The sequence below is a fragment of the Camelus bactrianus genome, chromosome 11 (genome assembly GCF_048773025.1).
Source record: "Camelus bactrianus isolate YW-2024 breed Bactrian camel chromosome 11, ASM4877302v1, whole genome shotgun sequence".
NCBI lineage: Eukaryota > Metazoa > Chordata > Mammalia > Artiodactyla > Camelidae > Camelus > Camelus bactrianus.
Window position 1 is genome coordinate 30,162,286 of NC_133549.1, and position 20,426 is coordinate 30,182,711.

At 33.9% G+C, this 20,426-nt stretch overlaps 1 protein-coding gene across 4 annotated transcripts in view; it reads right to left on the bottom strand.

Moving 5' to 3' along the window:
- Positions 1-20,426, bottom strand: part of ATRNL1 (attractin like 1) — a 631,157-nt gene that overhangs the window by 491,691 nt on the left and 119,040 nt on the right. For all 4 annotated transcript variants that reach the window (XM_074373561.1, XM_010969913.3, XM_074373562.1 and 1 more), the window contains exons 11-14: positions 9,597-9,681; positions 8,108-8,316; positions 6,947-7,065; positions 2,938-3,070 (exon numbers count right to left, since the gene is read on the bottom strand). In XM_074373561.1, coding sequence (XP_074229662.1) covers positions 2,938-3,070; positions 6,947-7,065; positions 8,108-8,316; positions 9,597-9,681 — 546 coding nt within the window. The remainder of the gene's footprint in view (positions 1-2,937; positions 3,071-6,946; positions 7,066-8,107; positions 8,317-9,596; positions 9,682-20,426) is intronic.

A 20,426-nucleotide genomic window follows, 5' to 3' on the forward strand; every position in this document is an offset into this window, starting at 1 on the left:
ATGCTCTAATGTGCATTAATTAACACTGCAGGGTTTCATTAACACACTGATCTAGGAAGTTTGAAGACATTTTAGTTTCCATATCACACTAAATACATCAGTGCCTCTTGCCCTTTCAGCCTTGAATGCATTAGTGCAATCTTTATGGAATTATTCTAAAGCAGTTCTCATTTTGGTCTCAAAATCCTTTATCTCTTAAAAAGTACCGAGAACTTCGCAGATCTTTTCCTTATGCATTTTATCTCTATTGGGTTTGACCATATTTAAAATTAAACTGATCATTTTTAAATATATTGATTTACTCATTTACAATTATAATTTTAAAATTTATTACAAACACACTCTTCCAGTTTCTGGGATGCCTTGCTCGCCCCTTTATGCTATATACAGGCCTGACGAAGATGTATCACTAAATTTTCTCCTTGAGAGAGAGTAGCTGACAGTTCAAATTAGGCCCCGAGCATCAAAAAATTCAGATGGACTGATGAATGAATAGAGGGATGGATAGACAGAGAGATCAAGGATAAAGCCAAACAAAATGTTTATTGTAGAATCTAGGGTGTGGGTATTGGGTGTCCTCTCTATATAATTCTTTCCATTTTTCTATATGTTTGAAAAATGTTATAATAAAGTTGGAGGAAAATATTACAACTTAAAATGAATAGCGTATTCTATTTCTTTTAATTATAGTCTACAAAAAACAAAATAGTGAAAAGTGTGGCACTGTTTTACATTTTTGCAAATCTTTAATGTTGGTTTAATATAATTGTATTCTCGTATCTGCATCTACATTCAATCTACTGGAATCATATATCACGTAGCCTTTAGGAAACTGCATAGTAAACCTATAACAGAATAGAGAATTGCAAAAGCAAATAATATCTTTGTATTATTACTCGGGACCTCAAGGACCCTCTACAAACAGGGCACTCCTGTTCTTTAATAACTGCTATCCTATTAAACTGGGTAATGATAATAACACAGTGCTTGGACATAGTAACCCCTCAATAAACATTTAATAAAATTGTTTCAAAAACCTTCGTTTTCATTTTCAGGCCACACATATAGCAATTTTCCATGTCTTCTGAAATCTAACCTACCAAGTCACTTTAAGGAAACAGTGGAAAAGTTTTGTTAATTATGGCTTTTTCTTTCCTTAATCAAAGAAAGATTTACATTATTTTTGTGCCTCCTTTTGTTTTTTTTAATAAGATCAAAAATACCTGGTTGATAAATCATACAAATGTGACAATGCACAGTCCTTCGAGGTTAAACTAAATTATAGCTGAACCAAATGTTTTGATGTTTCAGGCTTTCGTACTATTGAGCATTAATTCAGCTTTAGAGTTAAAAACATGGTTAATTTTTTAATAACTTAAGTGAGATAAAATCAAATTGCCAATTTTATGTGCAATCAATGAAAAAATGCAATTCACAAATTTTCATGGAAAAGTGCAACCTTTATGTAGACTGCTGTCTGTTTAGAACATTCACTTCCTTGAGACAAGCTGAATGGAAACCAAACTGTACATATCCAGCTGGTTGCTTAGTAAATATGAGCACAGAACAAGGTAAGTTAGTGCATAATAAAATATTGTATTGTATTGTATTTATTGTTCTCCAAAATAATAGCCTGGTCAAGAGGAACCTTTACACCAAGCCAAAATATTTCGCCAGGCAATGAGTAGATGGGTACTATCAAATATATCTTCACTATTATTTCCCAAATTTCCATTGACAATCAAATTCCCTTCCTATTGAAGTAATATTCCTTTAAATATTTTATATTAAATATTTTATAAAATATTTAAATATCTTTATATTCCTTCAGTTAAATCTTATTTTAGTCCAAAACATTTACTTTGTCTTTTTGAAGAAACATTGTAGGAATTTTCACTGACCTTCATGTTGATTTTAGAGTTTAACACTTAGAAACCATCACTTTCAATGTTAGTGTCATCTCACTATTGCTTCTCAAATCCTGCCCACTGCATTAATATTTTCTAATTTACTCAAAGTGAACATACAGGCACATATCACTATTTAAAAGCTTTAAATGTCAGTACATACACAAAATTCCAAAACTTCAATGGTACTTTTAAAGACAACCTAATTTTATTTTATTACATGAATTTATGAGGAAGACTAAAAATCTGTGATGGAATTTTCCAGCACTTTCTGGAATTATACAGATTTAGAAATTTTTCTATGAAAAAAGCTTGAAAAACAAAAAAACATGGGATAGGGACAGGTCAAAAAATGAACAGAGATATAACTCCCAGTTACTAGTCACCTCTGCCATTTATAAGACATGCAAATTTAAGCAAGTCTGTGTCTTAGCTTATCTGTATAACAAGAAGATAAAACTGGCTAAATATCTATATTACTTTTTGATTTTCTGATTTTCTTTCATATTCAAAGGAAAAATACTTACTACTAAGAAGAGTGTTAACTCTAAAAAGTAAATTGAAATTGTTTTTAAAATGAGCTTTGGATTGCACAACTTAGAGTCTCATTAAATCATGTAAGAATTATTATAAATATTAACATTTATAATAAAAAGTTATCAGTAAAAAATCGTTCCTGGAATTTAAAAAGGGCACTTTAAAAAAAATAAAATATACCAAAATATTAACATTGTTAGATCTCGATACTAGGTTGAGTACTTATTATTTTCTATGTTTTTAAGAAATAATTTTTTTAATTGAAAAAGATTCTGATCAAGTCAATAGCACAAAAAACCTTGAACATCTTAAAAGAATTCTAAGTGAACACACAAACTCTTCTTATAGAAACAATGCTACCATTACTTCAATATTATTGTTTCTTTGCTACTGATCTGATTCTAGAAAATTGAATGTTCTTCCTAAATGTTCTTTACTGTAACGGCATTCGTCTGCAGACTGTAACACTCGTTTATCAAACTGAAATCTTTACCTGGTAAAGCCTGGCACTCTTGTTGTCGCTGATCCCACTGACAATTCAAGTTTAGGGAACAGCTTTTACAGCTGGTAAGTTTGTTACAAATCTGCTCATTTCTCACATGACATTTGGTGTAGTTTTTCACAGACTAGAAAATTAAAAGATAAAGCATGTTATTTTTCACCTGTGTACAGCAATGACTCAAATCTCAGAGTATATATAAATCACCTGGTGAACTTTAGAATACAGATTTCAAACACCAAATACAGTTCTACTGAATCAGAATTTCTCTTACTCATTTCTTTATTTAAACAAAGGTCTTGGAATTACAATGTGTGCTTACTGAAAAAAATGTATAAATTACACCATTTGAAACAGAAATCACGTAATGAAAACCTTTTCTACTGAATCTGGTAACAGGCTTCCAATTCAATAAACAAAGCCAATGCACAACGTCATTCCTCTTAAAGATCACAAGAAAGAATTCTAGTCCTAATGAAACTATCATGCAAATCCCTGGGAATGAAGTAGAAATAATAAGCAGTAAAAATTAAAGAGACGTTTTATCAAAATCCAGTACAATCTAAAAATATAAATTATTTGCTCAATAACTCAAACTAACTTTACTTCCACAGACACTAGAAGATGGATTTGGTTCATTGATGTTTTTCCTGTACATATTTGTCCCATTTCCTTTACGGAGGCTGAAAAGAACCTGCAAGTTACATTTTGATTAATCCTACTACACAATGTAATCATATTTCAACTAATTTCAGATCTAAGAGGTTAAAGGTCAAAGTCAAAAAAGAAAAAATAGGCAACACAGGACCTTTGGTGACAGTTCCCTACATATACCAAGGTTTAGCTATTTCACATGATGTCATCAATACATATGATAAAAACCTATTTCATGAAAATCAGATTTTAAAATTTTGGTATCAACTCTTCCCCTGACTCTTTTTTTGAGAAAAAACACTAGGAAAAAATACATGCTGCATCCTGACCCCACTTCAGTTTTTTTTCTCTATAGGTATACATTCTTACCTTAGGCTTCCTCATGCAAAGGTGCGAAATATTTCTTTTCAACCAAAAAACTTAACAGTTAAAATTTACCAATAACTACCCTACATGGAAAAATGGCTAAAGAATTTTTATTCTCTTAGATCATACTTTAAAATGTCACGCACCAAACATTTATTTATGAAGTACTACACTTTCCGACAGAAAATACATCCCAGTCACCTCCATTTCAAAGATGTTAATTTCTTTTAGAGCGTATTGCATCTACTATAAGGTGCCAGATTAAAAGTGCATAGATACTAATGTTTGCCTCATTTGAAAAAAATCACAGAAGATACTGTTTTTAAATCTTAAATTATACTATGACTCTTATTCAACCACCACATTTTCATTAGGAATATATAATCTTTCTAAACATTATTTTCTGATTCAAAGCTTTTTGTTCTCATTCAGCATATAAACCTTAGTACTATTCATGAGTATTACAGTTACAAACATTTGTCAGCTAACTGAAAATAAATTTACTTGAATAATCTGATAAAGCAACCTACAAAAAAGACAAGAGAATGACTAAACAAGTTAGAATAAGAGAAAGAATAACAGCTTAATGCCAGTCTTTAGAATAACAATGTTAACATTACAGTCACAATCCAAATCACTCCACTGCTCTTCATTAGTAACAGTATGATCATTTATTGACACTGAACCGGTACAATATACGAGATTACATTTTGGTCACACATAGGGCCAATTTAATCAATGACAGAAGAAAGCTGACTGCTACTTTGAAACATGGCTAGCGTTTTTTGGCCTAATGAACCAGATGCACATTAGTAAACAGACTATGAAGAATAGCAATTACCCTACTGATCTTTATTCTAATTTATTTATATGTAAATTTAAAATGAAAATCTGTGAGAAGTAACCAAGTTATTTGAGCTATTAGAGCACAAAATATTCAACTTGCAGTAAATATGACTAAGTAATGAAATAGAATATCAATGGACATCATTTACACTAAAATCTCATAGACCTTTCTGTATCCATTAGCATTTGGTTCACTTTAATCACCAGACATTCCGATTAAATTGTCCAAAAGACACATTACATCAAAGTCTAAGTTACAGATGAGGACCATCTGTTCGCTAATACTATCTCACACAGTGCTTTCTTTGTTAACACATCATCATCAAAAATAAACTATAAAGCAAAAATCCACTTCATAAAATAAATACTTGATAGCAATTTATACAATAACAACTTTCGAAATATGTGTATTTTCACTTAGCATCAATGTCTAAACACAAATCAACTCAGGGTTATCCAACAAAGCTGTAAATAAAATCTGCTACAATTTTATCTAATAAATTTCTCCATTTTAGTCCCTTATTTCCATGTTTTATTTTACTTAACTCCTGTTTCCATATTACCCACTAATATAACTCCCATTAGATGGACATTCGGCAAATATAAAAAATTAATTCAAATTTTCAAAGTAAGTCGTGTCATATTAACATTAAAACTCAAATAAAATTGAGGTATATTATTATCAAAGCAACTTATGTCACTGAAAAGTATATACCAACACAATATGTGTGAAAACAGAAAGGTTCAATCTGATGAATCAATAATTGAAATATACCTTCATCTTAAGTTTTAATTATTATTTTAAAATAAGAGTCATAAAACTTTAAGTATTCTGAAATATGACTGGTTACTGGAGAAAAATTTTAGATGATATAATAAAAAATTTTACTTAGTTCTCAAACTCACTTTTCTTTACCTTCTGCTTCTGCCTGGTTATTTTGAAAAGCAAGTGGATAATTTTGTTGATTAATAAAAATTAAGAAAAAGAAAAAATAATATATATTTAGTTGAAAATCTGTATGCACACTATTTAGTTATTTAAGCTATACTCCAACAAGTGAATCTTTAATCTGACTTAATATAATTTTTAATACTTTAAAATTTTCCTTCAACTTATTGACATCTAAAAAACACTGGGGCATTTTGCTGCTACCCACTTCACAGTTTAATCTTTGCTGCTCTTACTCCATTTTAATCTACCATCAATATTAACTTCATAATTTTTTCAATAGCCTACCTAAAATAGGGTCCTCAACCTCAACACTATTTAAGTTTTGAGCCAGATAACTATTTTTCGTTGGAGGGCTATTCATTCACCATAGGATGTTTAGCAGCATCCCTGGCTTCTCTGTAGTAGATGACAGTAGGAGCCCCATAGTTGTAGCAATCAAAAAACACACACTGCCAAATGTCCCTTTGGGGGACAAAACTGCCTCCAAGAACCACAGGTCTAAAGGCAAATAAAAGGGAAACTACTACTGTCAATGCTGTAGTTAAACTTATAAACAAAGTATATAAACAAAACACTGGACCATACCGCTATCAATGCATGTCTGACAAGAATCCCATGTAAATGACTTCGGTACTTACCTATATAATCCTATTTCCTATCTCCATCAGCACAGAAGAAACATTTACAGTTACAGTCTTTTTTAAAAATAAGTTTTGAAAGAATTCTCCAATCTCATCCATTAAAAATTACTGGATTCAAAATGGAATCTAGACTGACAAATTTGAGCAACAAACTACAGGCTGGATTTACAGCATACCAAGAAGTGAGTGATTCCCTACATATCTTCTAGGTATCTTTTTTTTTTTTTTTGAAGTATAGTTGATTTACAATACTATATTAGTTTCAGGTGTTACAACATAGTGATTCAATATTTTTATAGATTATTATAAAACAATGGCCATATGTTCCTATTGTATGCAATGTATCTTTGTTGCTTACCTGTTTTATACATGTTAGTTTGTATCTCTTAATCCCATACCCCTACATTGCCTGTTCCCACCTTCCCTTTTCTAAATGTCTTGATGTGTAAACTGCTATTACGTATAAACAACGCTATTAAATGGTAAGCTAATGATTATAAAGTAGCCATGTTAGCTGCAACACCATTTACCCCTAAATACTAACCATACTGCAGTTACTATTTGCTGAAATGCATTTCTTGTCATCACACCATTGGCACCCATTTGTATTGGCAGTACAGCTGGCACAATCTGCATATCTGTAACATCTGTCATCAGAAGCAGCTGCAATACAAATGGGAAATAGAACACATCAGGATGAAAAAGAAAATGTCACATTTCTTAATTCACATATGTTTAACATCTGTTAAGAATCACTAAGACATTTTTAAACCATAAATATAACCATCAATAGCAAAATAAATTCTTCAACATAAAGTCAATTTTGTAATTTAATTGGATTCACAGAGATTTAGATACCTCCTGCACTCAATTATTTAATCTACCAGGATCCTACAGCCATTTAAAAGCTACACATTATGCAGGGGGAAAAGATTTAGAGGTATTTTACTGAACAAAATGTATTACTATACATCTGAACAAAATGTATTACTATACATTTAAAAGAAAACGTTATAAAAAATACTCAATATATTTATCATTCTTGATAATGACATTTAAGACATATGACTTACTATGTAGATTAGCAAAACTTGAAAATACATTTGTTAATTATAGCATCAAAAATGTATAAAAGCCTCAACCATTTAAAGAAAATTGAACAATTTTTATCCAAATCATTATTCATAACCATTTACAAGTAATTATTCATAAGCTTGATTTACTTAATCAATATTTTATAAGAAATATTAAATTAGAACATAACATCAAAATTCTAAGAAATTTTTAACTTAATGGTCTGGCTTGGCAATAATTCAGGAAGGAAAAACTACCAAATGCAAAATAAGTTACTTCACTTTATTTCTTTGAAGAACACAGTACATCTTAGAAAGGACATATCTGAACGTATTTTTTACTTACATATGAAAATAATTCATATATATATATATATATAAACCATGTTATATTTTAAAATGGATATATAAATACTACATACAGAATTCAAAAAGAAAACTAAAAATAGCTAATAAAGATACTAAATTATTAATTACTGCTAAAGTCAAACACTAGAAGCCCTAATTAGAGGATCATGAATTTTTAATTTCTGAAAGCTACTAACATAATTCGTATAAGCAGAATACACTTCTACTGCTAGCCAAGTAGAGAAGCTTTGTGCCAAAAAAAGGAAAAAAAGAAAAAATATTACCTGTTTTTGGAGGACACTTTGCTCTAAGAATATTATTAGTATTCCCAGATTCCCAAGATTCACAGTGATTTTTGTTCCAAATACATTTTATCCCTGGACCAGCATTTTTACAAAGTTCTTCATCTCTGAAAGCCTTGCAATTTGGAGGCTTGTATACAAGAATATCATTAAGGAGTACACTAGAAAATCCTCCGAATATATACATGGACCTATTAAAAATAAAACAAGAATCTCAAAGAAACAATATTAAGAAAAGTCTCTAATGTATATAAATTTAAATATACATTTTACATTATATTATCTAAGTAGGAAACAAATTTTTAGAAATATATAGTAGCTATACATGGATAATAAGATATGCTTTAGAATTGCTACCTAGAATTATAACTTTTGAATACAAAGAATTTAAAATTAACTATAGAGTTCTTTGTACAGTGTTTTACTATCTTCTTATAAAGTAAAAAGACCAAGAGTAAAATAATCAAAAAGATTTTAAAAATTTCAATTTGGGGGAAAAAAAAAACAAAACTGAGGCAATTACTGAATTAATACTACCAGTGCCAAAGAAATTTGGCATGCCCTCAAAACAGCCTAACTTTTATTTCTAAAAATGTTATTAAAATAATAAAAGGAAAAGGTCACAAAATGCTTCAAGAGTATCTTTTATTATTTAAAAAAAAAGTAAAGTGAAAATCAACCAAACACAATTTTCAACAGAGAAGCCTAGAGGTTTTGTTTACACTGAGTTCCATTTATTCTAATCTTCAAAGCCAACTGATATCAGTACACAGTTTCACTGTCATTAACTTCTGACTGCTTTTACTATCATATTGGAAAATTTTTACATAAAAAGAATAACGTTGTAATAAAATGAACTTATAAAAGATGTCAGTATGAACTATAAGTTTTAAGCTAATGAATGATCTAGCCTATTGTTCACTGTCACTTGAGTCCACATTAATGAATTTTTACTATAGAAATAGAAAAATCATACTAACTTAAAGAAGGAAGGTAATTTAATGATCATCCAGTCCAAATTTGCAGTGGATATAAGGGTGTTAAAGGCCAGAGAGGTTAAGAGACTTGTCAAAAATCACACACTTGGTTACGGCAGAACTAAAATGTGAATCTAATTCTTCTTACTTCCCTTGCTCTCCTTAATAGAAATATGTGGCTAGCTTTCTGTCACTTCAGTCTGATCTTTTTTAAGGACACCATTCATGATCTGATCTCTAGAAAAGGAAAAAAGACAGGATGACTTCTTTTTAACGAGTATCTGAAGTTTCATGTCAGTATCTTTCCTTCGACTACTCTTCTACCCCTTAAATAAATTTAAACAAAAAAGAACAAGGTATGTAGTTGATGAACCAAAATTCACCCTGTGGTAGAGTAGATATACAAAATCCACTGAGATTAAGTACAAATGATAATTTTTTTAATGAATAACAAAATATGTGGGTAGTATGACGGATAACTGAACTTCTTTTACCCATTAATGACAACTGCAGAGTGTCCAAATCTGTTGACATCTCTATGAAGATTTGGTTTCGGTAGTATTTTCCATTCATCACAAGCTGGAAAAATGAACAGCAAAACAAAAAAGGAAACAAAAGAACAAATTAAGACAAATATTATAAAACAACCATTGGCCAAATAAAGATACAATACTTAAAATTAGGAAGCATTTCATTAATTTTTCATGACCTACAATTTAGTATCATTACTGAGCTAGCATTATTCCTTAAATAAAAATAACCTCTGCCTAAAATTCTCACAAATAAGTTTACATGTATGAGACTAAAGAAAAGAAATTAGGTGTACTTTATACTGAAGGATGGTTTCAATGACATATTTTACTAAATAAACCAAGGTTCATATAATAAAATTCATGAATGGCAACTGGGCAAACCTATCAGAAAGTTAAATCACTAAATCAAATTTTACATGCATGCATAGAAAATTAAATGGAATATATAATACTTAGTAGAAGAATGCCTAAAAACGGAATCTTCAAAATAAAATATTTAAATCACTTTAGTGGTTTGATATTTCAAAGTACTAGTTTTCATTTTATGTAAACAAGAATAGCTTTAGCAACAAAAAAAGAATTAGAAAAAAATGAAAAACCTAAATAATTCACAAGCTATATAAAGGTTATGGAAAGAAAAATGATTACAGAAAACTGTTTATCATTTCAAAATTACTTCAGAATTGACACATACACTAACAGATTTTGAGATGTCGAATAATTCAGTGTTCAGTGTCTAGCAACAGTCTCAAGAGGGAGCTTTAGATTTTATCATCGTAGGCATACCATATCTCAAGGCAGGCTATGGTGTTTAATACAAGCACACAGGTAACAAGCTTTAAAAACAAATTTTTTTCATGTTTTTTTGGTAACTTAGAAGCCCTTTCAGAGCAAGAAAATAATCTAAAATACAGTTAGGTGTAAAAGTTAAAGTTGTAATGAAGTATTTGTTTTCCTATTCAAGTAATCATGTCTATTACATTAAGAAATAAAATAATAGATTTGGTTTTAATTCAATTTTATTACTAGTAAAGATCAAAGGATTACAAAAACCAAAATCATAGTTTAGAAAATTAAACTGGAAGACAGGGAGCAATAAAATACATCGGAAGTTTTATCTTCTGCAGTGCATTCCAAGGTACATAAATCCCCCCAAAAGGGGATACTCCTCAGTTATAATCTCTCTCTTTAGCTCACAAAGTACATTTGCCTATTAAAGACTCTCAAAAGACAGAGTGCAAAAGCCCAGAAGCCTAACTTCATTTAACCCAGTGTTTTCCCAATGTTTTATCCACAGAAGAACTTTTCACATAACACCTATTAACATTCCCAGGAGCCAATGCACGTAAGATCATATTTTGAGAAATATGGCTACAGGTGCCTACACGTAACATTCACAGCCTATCAATTTTCCATGCTATTGTTCACTTAAGAGATGTCTATTATATCCATGTAGTACTACAAAACTTCCAAGGTGCTTTCATCTACATAACTTAAAACAGTCTCTGTGAGAATCCAGTGGGGTTGACTAAGCAGGTATTACCATATGCTAGAAATGAAGGATGAGACCTGGGAGAAGGTAAGCAATGTCCTTAAGGCCCATCAGATTACCTTTGTTTCTCTATACATTATGTTTATGAATGCTTGATATTATATAAGTATATGGAAGGGATTCGGAAAGATTATTCCCATTTGGAGAGAATGGGTGACCTATAAAGGGCACACATTTTGAAAAAGAAAGAGATGAAAATGTTAGAGACAGCCAACGAGTTAGGGCAGATAGATTTTTAAGCATTCCACTCAGTCCCAACATACACACACACCCCATATGGCCACTGATTCATAAATTCTGTGTTGAATATAGTATTCCAAAAACAGAATTCTTCCCTCCTCCTGCCTGACTTATCTTGAAGGTCTAACTCTACAAGCCACTCTCTTTGGGGAAAAAGAACATTTTTTCAGCCTGCAGAATAGTCTAAAGAATGGTATTATAAACACATATGTACCACTCCCTAGATTTGTGAAACCCAATATTTTACCATTTAGATTTTTTTTAAAGAAAGAAAATATTACAGATATGATTGAGGCTTCATGTGTATTCCCTTTCAAATTCAAGTTGCTTTATGTCTTCTGCCTTTGGATGCAACCACTATCCTATATTTGCATATCAATGGTTCCATATTTACGATCTATAGAGTATTTTTGTAGGTTATAAAATTTTATATTAATATAAGTGGCAACATACTGTGGATTCTCCTCCACCTTATTTTGTTCAACCTACTGAGTTGTTTTTTGTTTTTTTCACTATTCTAATCATTTTTAAGTGAGTAGTTGAGTGACGTTATACATTTACACCTCTGTGCAACCATCATCACTATCCATCTCCAGAGCTTTCTTCATCTTGCAAAACTGAAACTCTGTACCCCTTACACGGTAGCTACCCATTCCCCTCTCTCCCCAGCCCCTGGTAACCAGTATTTTACTTTTTGTCTATAGATCTGACTACTCTAAGCACCTCAAATGAATGGAATCATACAGTATTTGTCCTTTCAAGACTGGCTTATTTCCCTTAGTGTGTATTCAAAGTTCATCCATGCTCAGTTTACATCAGAATTTCCTTCCTTTTTAACCCTGAATAATATTCCATTGTATGTATATACCACATTTTCTTTATCCATTCATCCATAGATGGATAATTAGGTTGTTTCCATATTTTGGTTATTGTGAATAATGCTGCTAGGAACTTGGGGGTACAAATATCTCTTCCTGCCCCTGCTTTCAATTCTTTTATGCATATACCCAGAAGTGGAGTTGCTCGATCATATGTTAATTATGCTTAACTTTTTGAAGAACCTCTATACTCTTTCCTATAGCGGCTGCACCATTTACCATTTCCACCAGCAGTGCACAAGGGCTCCCATTTCTCCACATCCTCAGTAACACTCATTACTTTCTATTTCTTGATAATAGCCTTCCTACTGGGTGTGAAGTGATATCTCACTGTGGTGTTGATTTGCATTTCCCTAATGATTAGTGATACTGAGTGTCTCTTTATGTCCTGATTGGCCATTTGTACATCTTCCTTGGAGAAATATCTATTCAACAGAAAGCTTGTAGATTAACCTGGTCAAATTTATTGTTTTCCTTATGATTTGTGCTTTTTATTCTTAACTCAAGATTTTAAAGATAATCTCTAATTTTCTTCAAAGAATCTACAGTTTGGCTTTTTCTATTTTATCTTCAATCCATTTGGAACTTATTTGTGCATATGTTGCATGGATCTAACTTAATTTTTCCCATATACCATATTTCCCAGATATTTCTCAGTTTATTTACCAACTGCCAAGAATCACTTTTTGAACATTTATCCCTGACCCACTAATTTGTGTCTCATTTGATTTCTGTACTGCTGTAGTGTTTTACTGTACTTGTTTTTAACTAAAGATATATATGTGCAAAGTTCGAAAGTCAAATAATTTCACAAGGCTCATCCCAAAAAAGTCTCCTGCTCCCTATCTTCCAAATGCCTACCCAGAATCATAGAGGGAAGTGCTTTAAATTTCAAGTGAAAAACTAGAAAGAGTCTGCTTTTGTATTTACCTCCTTATTCTAAACGGCATGCTCAGTTCTCAGTTTCAGATAATATCCTGGACTTACTTCTTTCAAAGATGAAGGCATACACACATACTTCCCTTCCCTCCATCCACTCTGTGTATTTATATTATACTTTTGTTTACAATAATATTCAGTATTTATTATATGACATTATTCAAACATAAGCCATGTAGCATACCATAGTTAAATTTTCTATTCCCGAACTTTTTATTTTCTCTGCAAATAATTTTTAGCTTAGTTTTTATATCGCTACTGCTAATTCATCTCCAGCTCTTTACCACATGTGTACATCTCTTCTCAATATTTTTTAATACATCGAGGTATCTGGCAGTTTCATTTACTTCTTGTAGACGTCCCCTCCTAAAACTCCACCCTTCTTCTCTCATCCAAACTTACTGCTCCATAGGCTTCTGTGTCATCCTAAGGATTCCCTTCCCATCGCCTCTCTGATATTTACTCTATTACTTGGATTTTAATTTTTATCAATTTTTAAAAATTTAATTAATCTCATATATCAGCAGGAGGCATAATTCTATCATTTACAGAGAAAGTATACATTGGAAGTAAATTTTTGAGACCCTGCAATTCCAAAAGTGATTTTACTCCACTGTGATACTTATATGATTATTTTGATTGTGCTTAGAATTCTAACTTGGAAAGCACTTTTTAGATATTAAAGTTATTACTCTAATGTCTTCTGGCTTCCAGGACTCCTTTTGCAAGATCCTATGCTATTGAGTCCCAGGACTTATCTGGACTATTTCTTTTCACTCTATATAAGTTTTTAGGATCTTCTTTCTATTTTGACCCTTTATTCTGGGCTCTGCTGTAAATCTTTTGTATTTATTTTTCTGGGGCTCAGGGGGATCTTTTATTCTGAAAAATTTTACTTACTTCAAACCTGGATATTTGTCTTGAATCATTCATCTGTTAATTTCCTCCTCATCTAAAAATTTGTTCTTTATTTCTGCAACTTCTGTTACTCAAACATCCAATTTTCTGGAATAATCACCTAAATTTCTTATCACTAGTGCTTTTTCATCTGTCCTTGAATATGTCCTTTTGGAACATATGATTAACCTTATCTTCAAATCATCTATTAATTTGTTATCCTAATTTTAATTTCAAAGAGTTTGGTTTTTGTTTTCTAAATGACCTATTTTTAAAACTCACATCTTTCCTTCATAAATGTAACATCTTCTGCCCCTAAGGATTGAAACTATAACCTTCTCCCCACATTATTTCAATTTCCTCTAGTATCTTATTTTTTCCTACTTGAGATATTTTGGTCAAATTTAGTAGCTTTCTGCAAATGTCTGAATAATATCTATTTGCCCTTCAAATTTAAGAATGAGGTACAGCAAAACTGACTGGAAATTTTATGCTTTGGCAAGACAAGTTAACTCTTGGGGGATTCTATCAGGTGGAACTATTTCAGTGAGAAATCTCCAAATGCTATGCTTTCTCTTCGGCTGATCAGTTAGTTTCCTTGAGGTAAATCCTCCAATCTCCTGCCTAGATGCTATAAACCTGGCTAAAAGATTTGTGGACCTAAAGCGAAGACAGGAGCTAGAGGTTTCATTTTACGTATGCATATTTCACTTAATCCCACTGCTTCCAAACTGGAGCTTACACCTCAACCATGTTTCAGTAACCTTAAATATAAAGTACCAGGGTCAACATCTACAGAGAGTAAACAAATTTTGTCTCCCAGCAGAGTAGAAGAGGGGCAGATGCTCATCTGCACAAGTTGAGGAAAGAGAAATTAACAACTAATTGCACAGAGTATTCATCAACTTTCTGTTTTCAGTCCCACTGAAAGGACCCCCATTTTCAGAAACACTTAATAACTCCAATTTTTAAAGTACATGAGAGATAACTCCAACTCAACTCCTAAAGAAATTGAAGGAGGACAACAGTCCTCCCATATCCATGGCTTCACTTTACATGGTTTCAATAACCCACAGTCAACCACAATCCAAAAATATTAAATGGAAAATTCCAGAAATAAACAAGTCATAAGTTTTAAATTGCATGCCATTCTGCGTAGCATGATGAAATCCTGTGCCCTCTCACGTTGTCCTGCCCAGGACATGAATCATCCCTTTGTCTAGCATATCTCATCCATTAGTCACCATGTTATAAATAAGAAGTGTCTTTACAGGTTAGGTGACTTCCTTAAAGTCATTAAGTAGCAAAGTCAAATCAAAACCAGATCTCCTAACTACCATGTTATACTGCCTCACCACACCACCAAAATATCCTTTTTGATACAAACATTAATCTCATAAAATTAAAAAATATATATATTTTTTAAAGTACACAAGTCTCTGAAGAAGAGAAACATTACAGTACAGTAATAAAAATTTAATTAGACATAAGGGCAATTCATTCAGACAGGTGGTGATACAACACAATTCTACTTATAGAACTTCTTTGCCTTTTAACATATGTGGCAGTAGGAGGTGAAGGCTTTATTACTATCTCCAAGAAATCACCTTCAATTATACCAAAAGTTTAAAAAGAACTGCATACAATATCTGTGGTGGACATTAGTGCTGCTCAACAAATATTCCAGGTCTCTTCCTTAAGGCAAAATTGTACTCCCACACTCCTTACAAGTCAGATGTGACAATGTGACTTGTTTTAGTCAATGAAATGCAAGATAAAGTGATAACTGTATTTCTGGATGGAACCATTTAATCACCAAGGAAGGAAAATACAATTCAATCATGGTCCCTAAGTGATAACAATGAGCAAATCTCCCCTCCCCACCAACACTATACATGTATCATAAGTGAAACATAAACTTTTATTGGTGTTACTCCTTTGAAGTTTGGAGATTTGTAGTGAACACATATATGCGCTGCCCAGACCATCATTTTAGGAAAAAACTGTTGTATGTGTTGCTGGGAGTGCTGTCAGTAACTAGTCATCTGCTGCAAACTACTTCAGGAATTGCTGCAGGAGCGGAGGACCACTTCACAGAAGGCCACAACTTTCCAAGGATGACCCACATGCAATGGCTGATCAACATAGGATTTTAAAGGCAGGCCCCGCCATTTCAGCCCAGCATAAGATAACTCTGACCAACAATTTTATCTCCAGAAATCCTTATGGTGTTGACTAAGACTATCTGTCCAGTATTGCTTACCCCTTTGTCCATTCCTGCTTCCTCCCCTCCCCCTTTAAAGACACTGATCTTAGGAGTATTGCCAATGAACATCATGAATAGTAAACTCTACCTCAGAGCCTGCTTCCCAGAGAATACAAACTATGATAGTTGGTATCAGGACTGGTACAAGAAAGCAGGAAATAAGATGGAGTTTGGAAGCTGAATCAGAGACTGCAGTTCTAGTAATGAAGAATGCATCACTGGTGGTAGGTAAATCCTGGCACAGGGTGGTCATCCAATTGTGAAAACTTAAACTAGTGGTACATTAGGGAGGTAAGCCAATGGAAGGTAATACTCTAACAGGTATGAGGTATCAGATGTTTGAAAAGCATTAATACTAAAAGTATTAACATACTGGAATTCGTGTCTACTGCTTAACCTCACTAAGCTTTAGAAAAAGACAATGAAAGGCTGGGAAAGCCAGAGGTTCTCCTTAGTGTCATATACACAGGCTGCCAAGTATCAGAGGTCTGCTGTTCCAAAGATAAGGTTCCAATAAGAAAGAAACAAGACCCTGACACACAGGATGGGGACATCTGAGTTGATATCCCTGAAAATCTCTGCAAATTTTGCACTCCCAAATTTTCCTGAATCATCTGAGACTACAGAAGTGGTCCACCCTACCCCACTGAGAGTTAGTACTCTACCCTTGCTTGAAAATAATGCAGAGGCTTCCCTCCAGCAGGACCTGCACTCCTGTTCAAAAATCTACTGACATCTTCCCTATTGGCCACTAAGCCTGTAAGCTGGCTCAGCATAACTAAGCCTATTATATGCCGGGATTGCTAAGGAAAAAAGAGACTATACCCCAAAGGATCTGCAAGACCTAGACAGCATAAATTGATGGAAGTTGAGGGGTTATACATGGTCCTAGATTCAAAAGGGAGTTTTATCTAAAGGGTCAGGATCTTATACTAGATTAGGAAGAATTTATTTATCTGAACGCACTCTCCAAGGTACAGGATTTAAGATTTATTCCCTGACAAGAAACCTGGGAGATGGTGTGACCTCACTATCAAGATGAGTTCTATGCACAGCAAAGGAAACCATCAACAAAATAAAAAAGCAACCTACCAAATGGGAGAAAATATTTGCAAATCGTGTATCTGATAAGCAGTTATTATCCAAAATACATAAAGAATTCACAAAAGTCAGTAGGAAAAAACCCAAACAATCTGATTTTAAAAATTAGGAGGAGGAACAGAATATTTTTTTCAAGGAAGACACAAAAATGGCCAATATGTACGTGAAAAGGTGCTCGGCATCATTAATCTACAGGGAAGTGCAAACCAAAACCACAATGAGATGTCACCTGACAGAATGATCACCAAAAGGACAAGAGATGGCAAGTGCTGGCAAAGATGTGAAGAAAGGGAACCTGGGTGCACTGTCAGTGGGAATGTACACTGGTGCAGCCACTATGGAAAACAGTATGGAGGTTCCTCAAAAAACTAAAAATAGAACTGCCATTTGATCCAGCAATTGCACTTCTGGGCCTAAATCCAAAGGATATGTAAACAGGATATCAAAGAGACACCTGCTCTCCCATATACATTGCAGCATTATTCACAATAGCCATGATCTAGAAACAACCTAAGTGTCTGTCAATAAATGAACCGAGAAAGAAGATGTGGTGTGTATATATGGAATATTATTCAGTCATGAGAAAGAAGGAAATCCTGCTGTTGTGGCAACATGTATGGAGCTTGAGGGCACTGTGCTAAGAGAAATAAGCCAGAAAGAAAGGGCCAGAAGGTATGCCATTCACCAAGGCCATGAAGAATGTGATGGTGAGAGGGCTACTACGTCACTAAGAAGGTGGTGGCTTTCCCCCACAGGCCAAAGCTGATGATATGAAAAACGGTAACAGAACTGAGTTCAGGGATGGAGACAATAGGAAAATAGAGGCCAGGTGGTGACAGTTAAACATCAGAATCCAATCCAAGTAGAGTGCAATTATTGTTATAAGCAGCAAGGTCGAAGTGTCTGCCAAGGGGACTGACCTATTGCGAATTATAGAGCTGTTCAAGAGAGCACAGCATCCCTAGAGGGAAAATAGATGGGCAGCCAACAAGGGTACTGCCTAATGTGTATCATCAGAAGAAAACAAGGATAAATGATCAGAAGGCTGATGGCAGATGCTGCAACAGAAAGTCACAATTCATTGCTCAATTTCTGGACCTGAGCCACTTTTCAAATCCAGAGCTGATACATTTAAAATCTGGCCCAGGAGGAAGAATCCTGCAATAGCACATCAAGGGTACATGATGATAGTGTCCCTAGTTCTTCCTCAAATGTACCAATGGTCATTTCACTGGGTAATGCTAGCCTAGAGAAAAAGCAACCACAAACATTTCAAGTCCTGTTGGACACAAAGTCTGAGCTGACACTGACACATCATGGCCTTTCTTTATTGTAGGGATAATGTGGGGGTTATTGAGGAAATTAATGGCATTCTGGCCAACATTCTGCTCAAAAAGAGCCACTGGGTCTGCAAACACACACACGGTCATGTCCTAAGTCTCTAGATTTATAACTGCAATAGACATTCTTGGCAAATGGCACCACCGCCACCTTGGGTCCTTGGCTATTACAGTGGGAAAAAATCAAGTGGAAGCCACCAAACCATTATCCCTGTATAATATAATAAATTTTAAAATAATGTTACATTTCAGTGGGAGTGAAGGGGAGAAAGTATTATCCCAAAGAATCTAAAGAATGCTGGGATAATGGGTGGGTCTCATCAAATCATTTAAATTACCAATCTGGCCCCTGTAAACTAAGCCTAGAGGACAATAGCCAAGCACCAAGTAGTAGCCCAAATTGCAGGCACCGTGCAAGCTGTGTGTCTTTGTTAGAACAGATTAACGTGGCCATTGAGTTGGCAAATGTGTTCTTTGCTAACTCTCAGAAAAGAGGACCAAAACCAGTATATATTCATGTTGAATGGAAAACAGTATACATTCACAATTCTGCCTCAGGATTAAATTAACTTTTGTCACAACATAGTCAGAACACATTTGGTCCAGCTGAACATATTGCAGAATATTTCATTGTTCCCTTACATTACTGGCATCATTCTACAGATGAACAAGAATGGCTAATACGATGGAGGCCTTGTTGAGACATATATGCTTCAAAGGGTGGAAGCTAAAACCTACAAAGAGTCAGAGAACTCCCACATAAATGAACTATTGAGGGGTCTAGGGGTCAACAGCATTCTGAGACAGCTCATCTGAATTCAAACACCAATTATTACATCTTTCAATTCCCATTAGAAAGAAGAGAGCTAACCATCTGGTAGGTCTTCCAGGGTTCTGCATGCAGTATCTTCCATTCCTGGGAATACTGTTCAAGCCCACATATTGGAAAATACCAAAGGTTGCCATCTCTGAGCATGCGCCAGGGCAGAAAACAGCTCTACTATGGGTCCAGGCTACACTGCAAACAGCCCCGCAGCCAGGGTCACATGACCCAGTAGATACAGTTACTGGTAGAGCCACTGCTGGAAAAAGTAGAGTGTGGAGTATACAGAAAGCCCCAGTGAAAGAACCCCAATGTGGACCCTACACACATGTGAAAGACCGTGCCATCTGCAGTGTAAAATGTTATACCTCCATTCTTGCCATGCTATTCCTTGGCAGAGACGGAATGCTTGACGTGGGTTATTAAGTGATAGTGTGTTCAGAGTTTTCTATCTACGCTGTCACTGTCACCAATAATCATAAGAACATAAAATGGAAGTTGTGCCCAGGATCAAGCATGAGCAAGAGCACAGGGCAGAGGCCATCCGCATGAGCTGGCAGCTCAGACTTCATGTCATCTGCCATTGCTGCACCAGCACCCATCCCTCGTCTTACAGGCACGGCCGTATGAGGAATCCTCTATGCCCAGATAACAAGCAGAGGAAAATGCAAATATGTCAGCCTGATATGTGGACACAATTCAAAAATGGCCATCACTTACAAAACAGCTTCACTCAGGGATGGCCTGGAAGAACA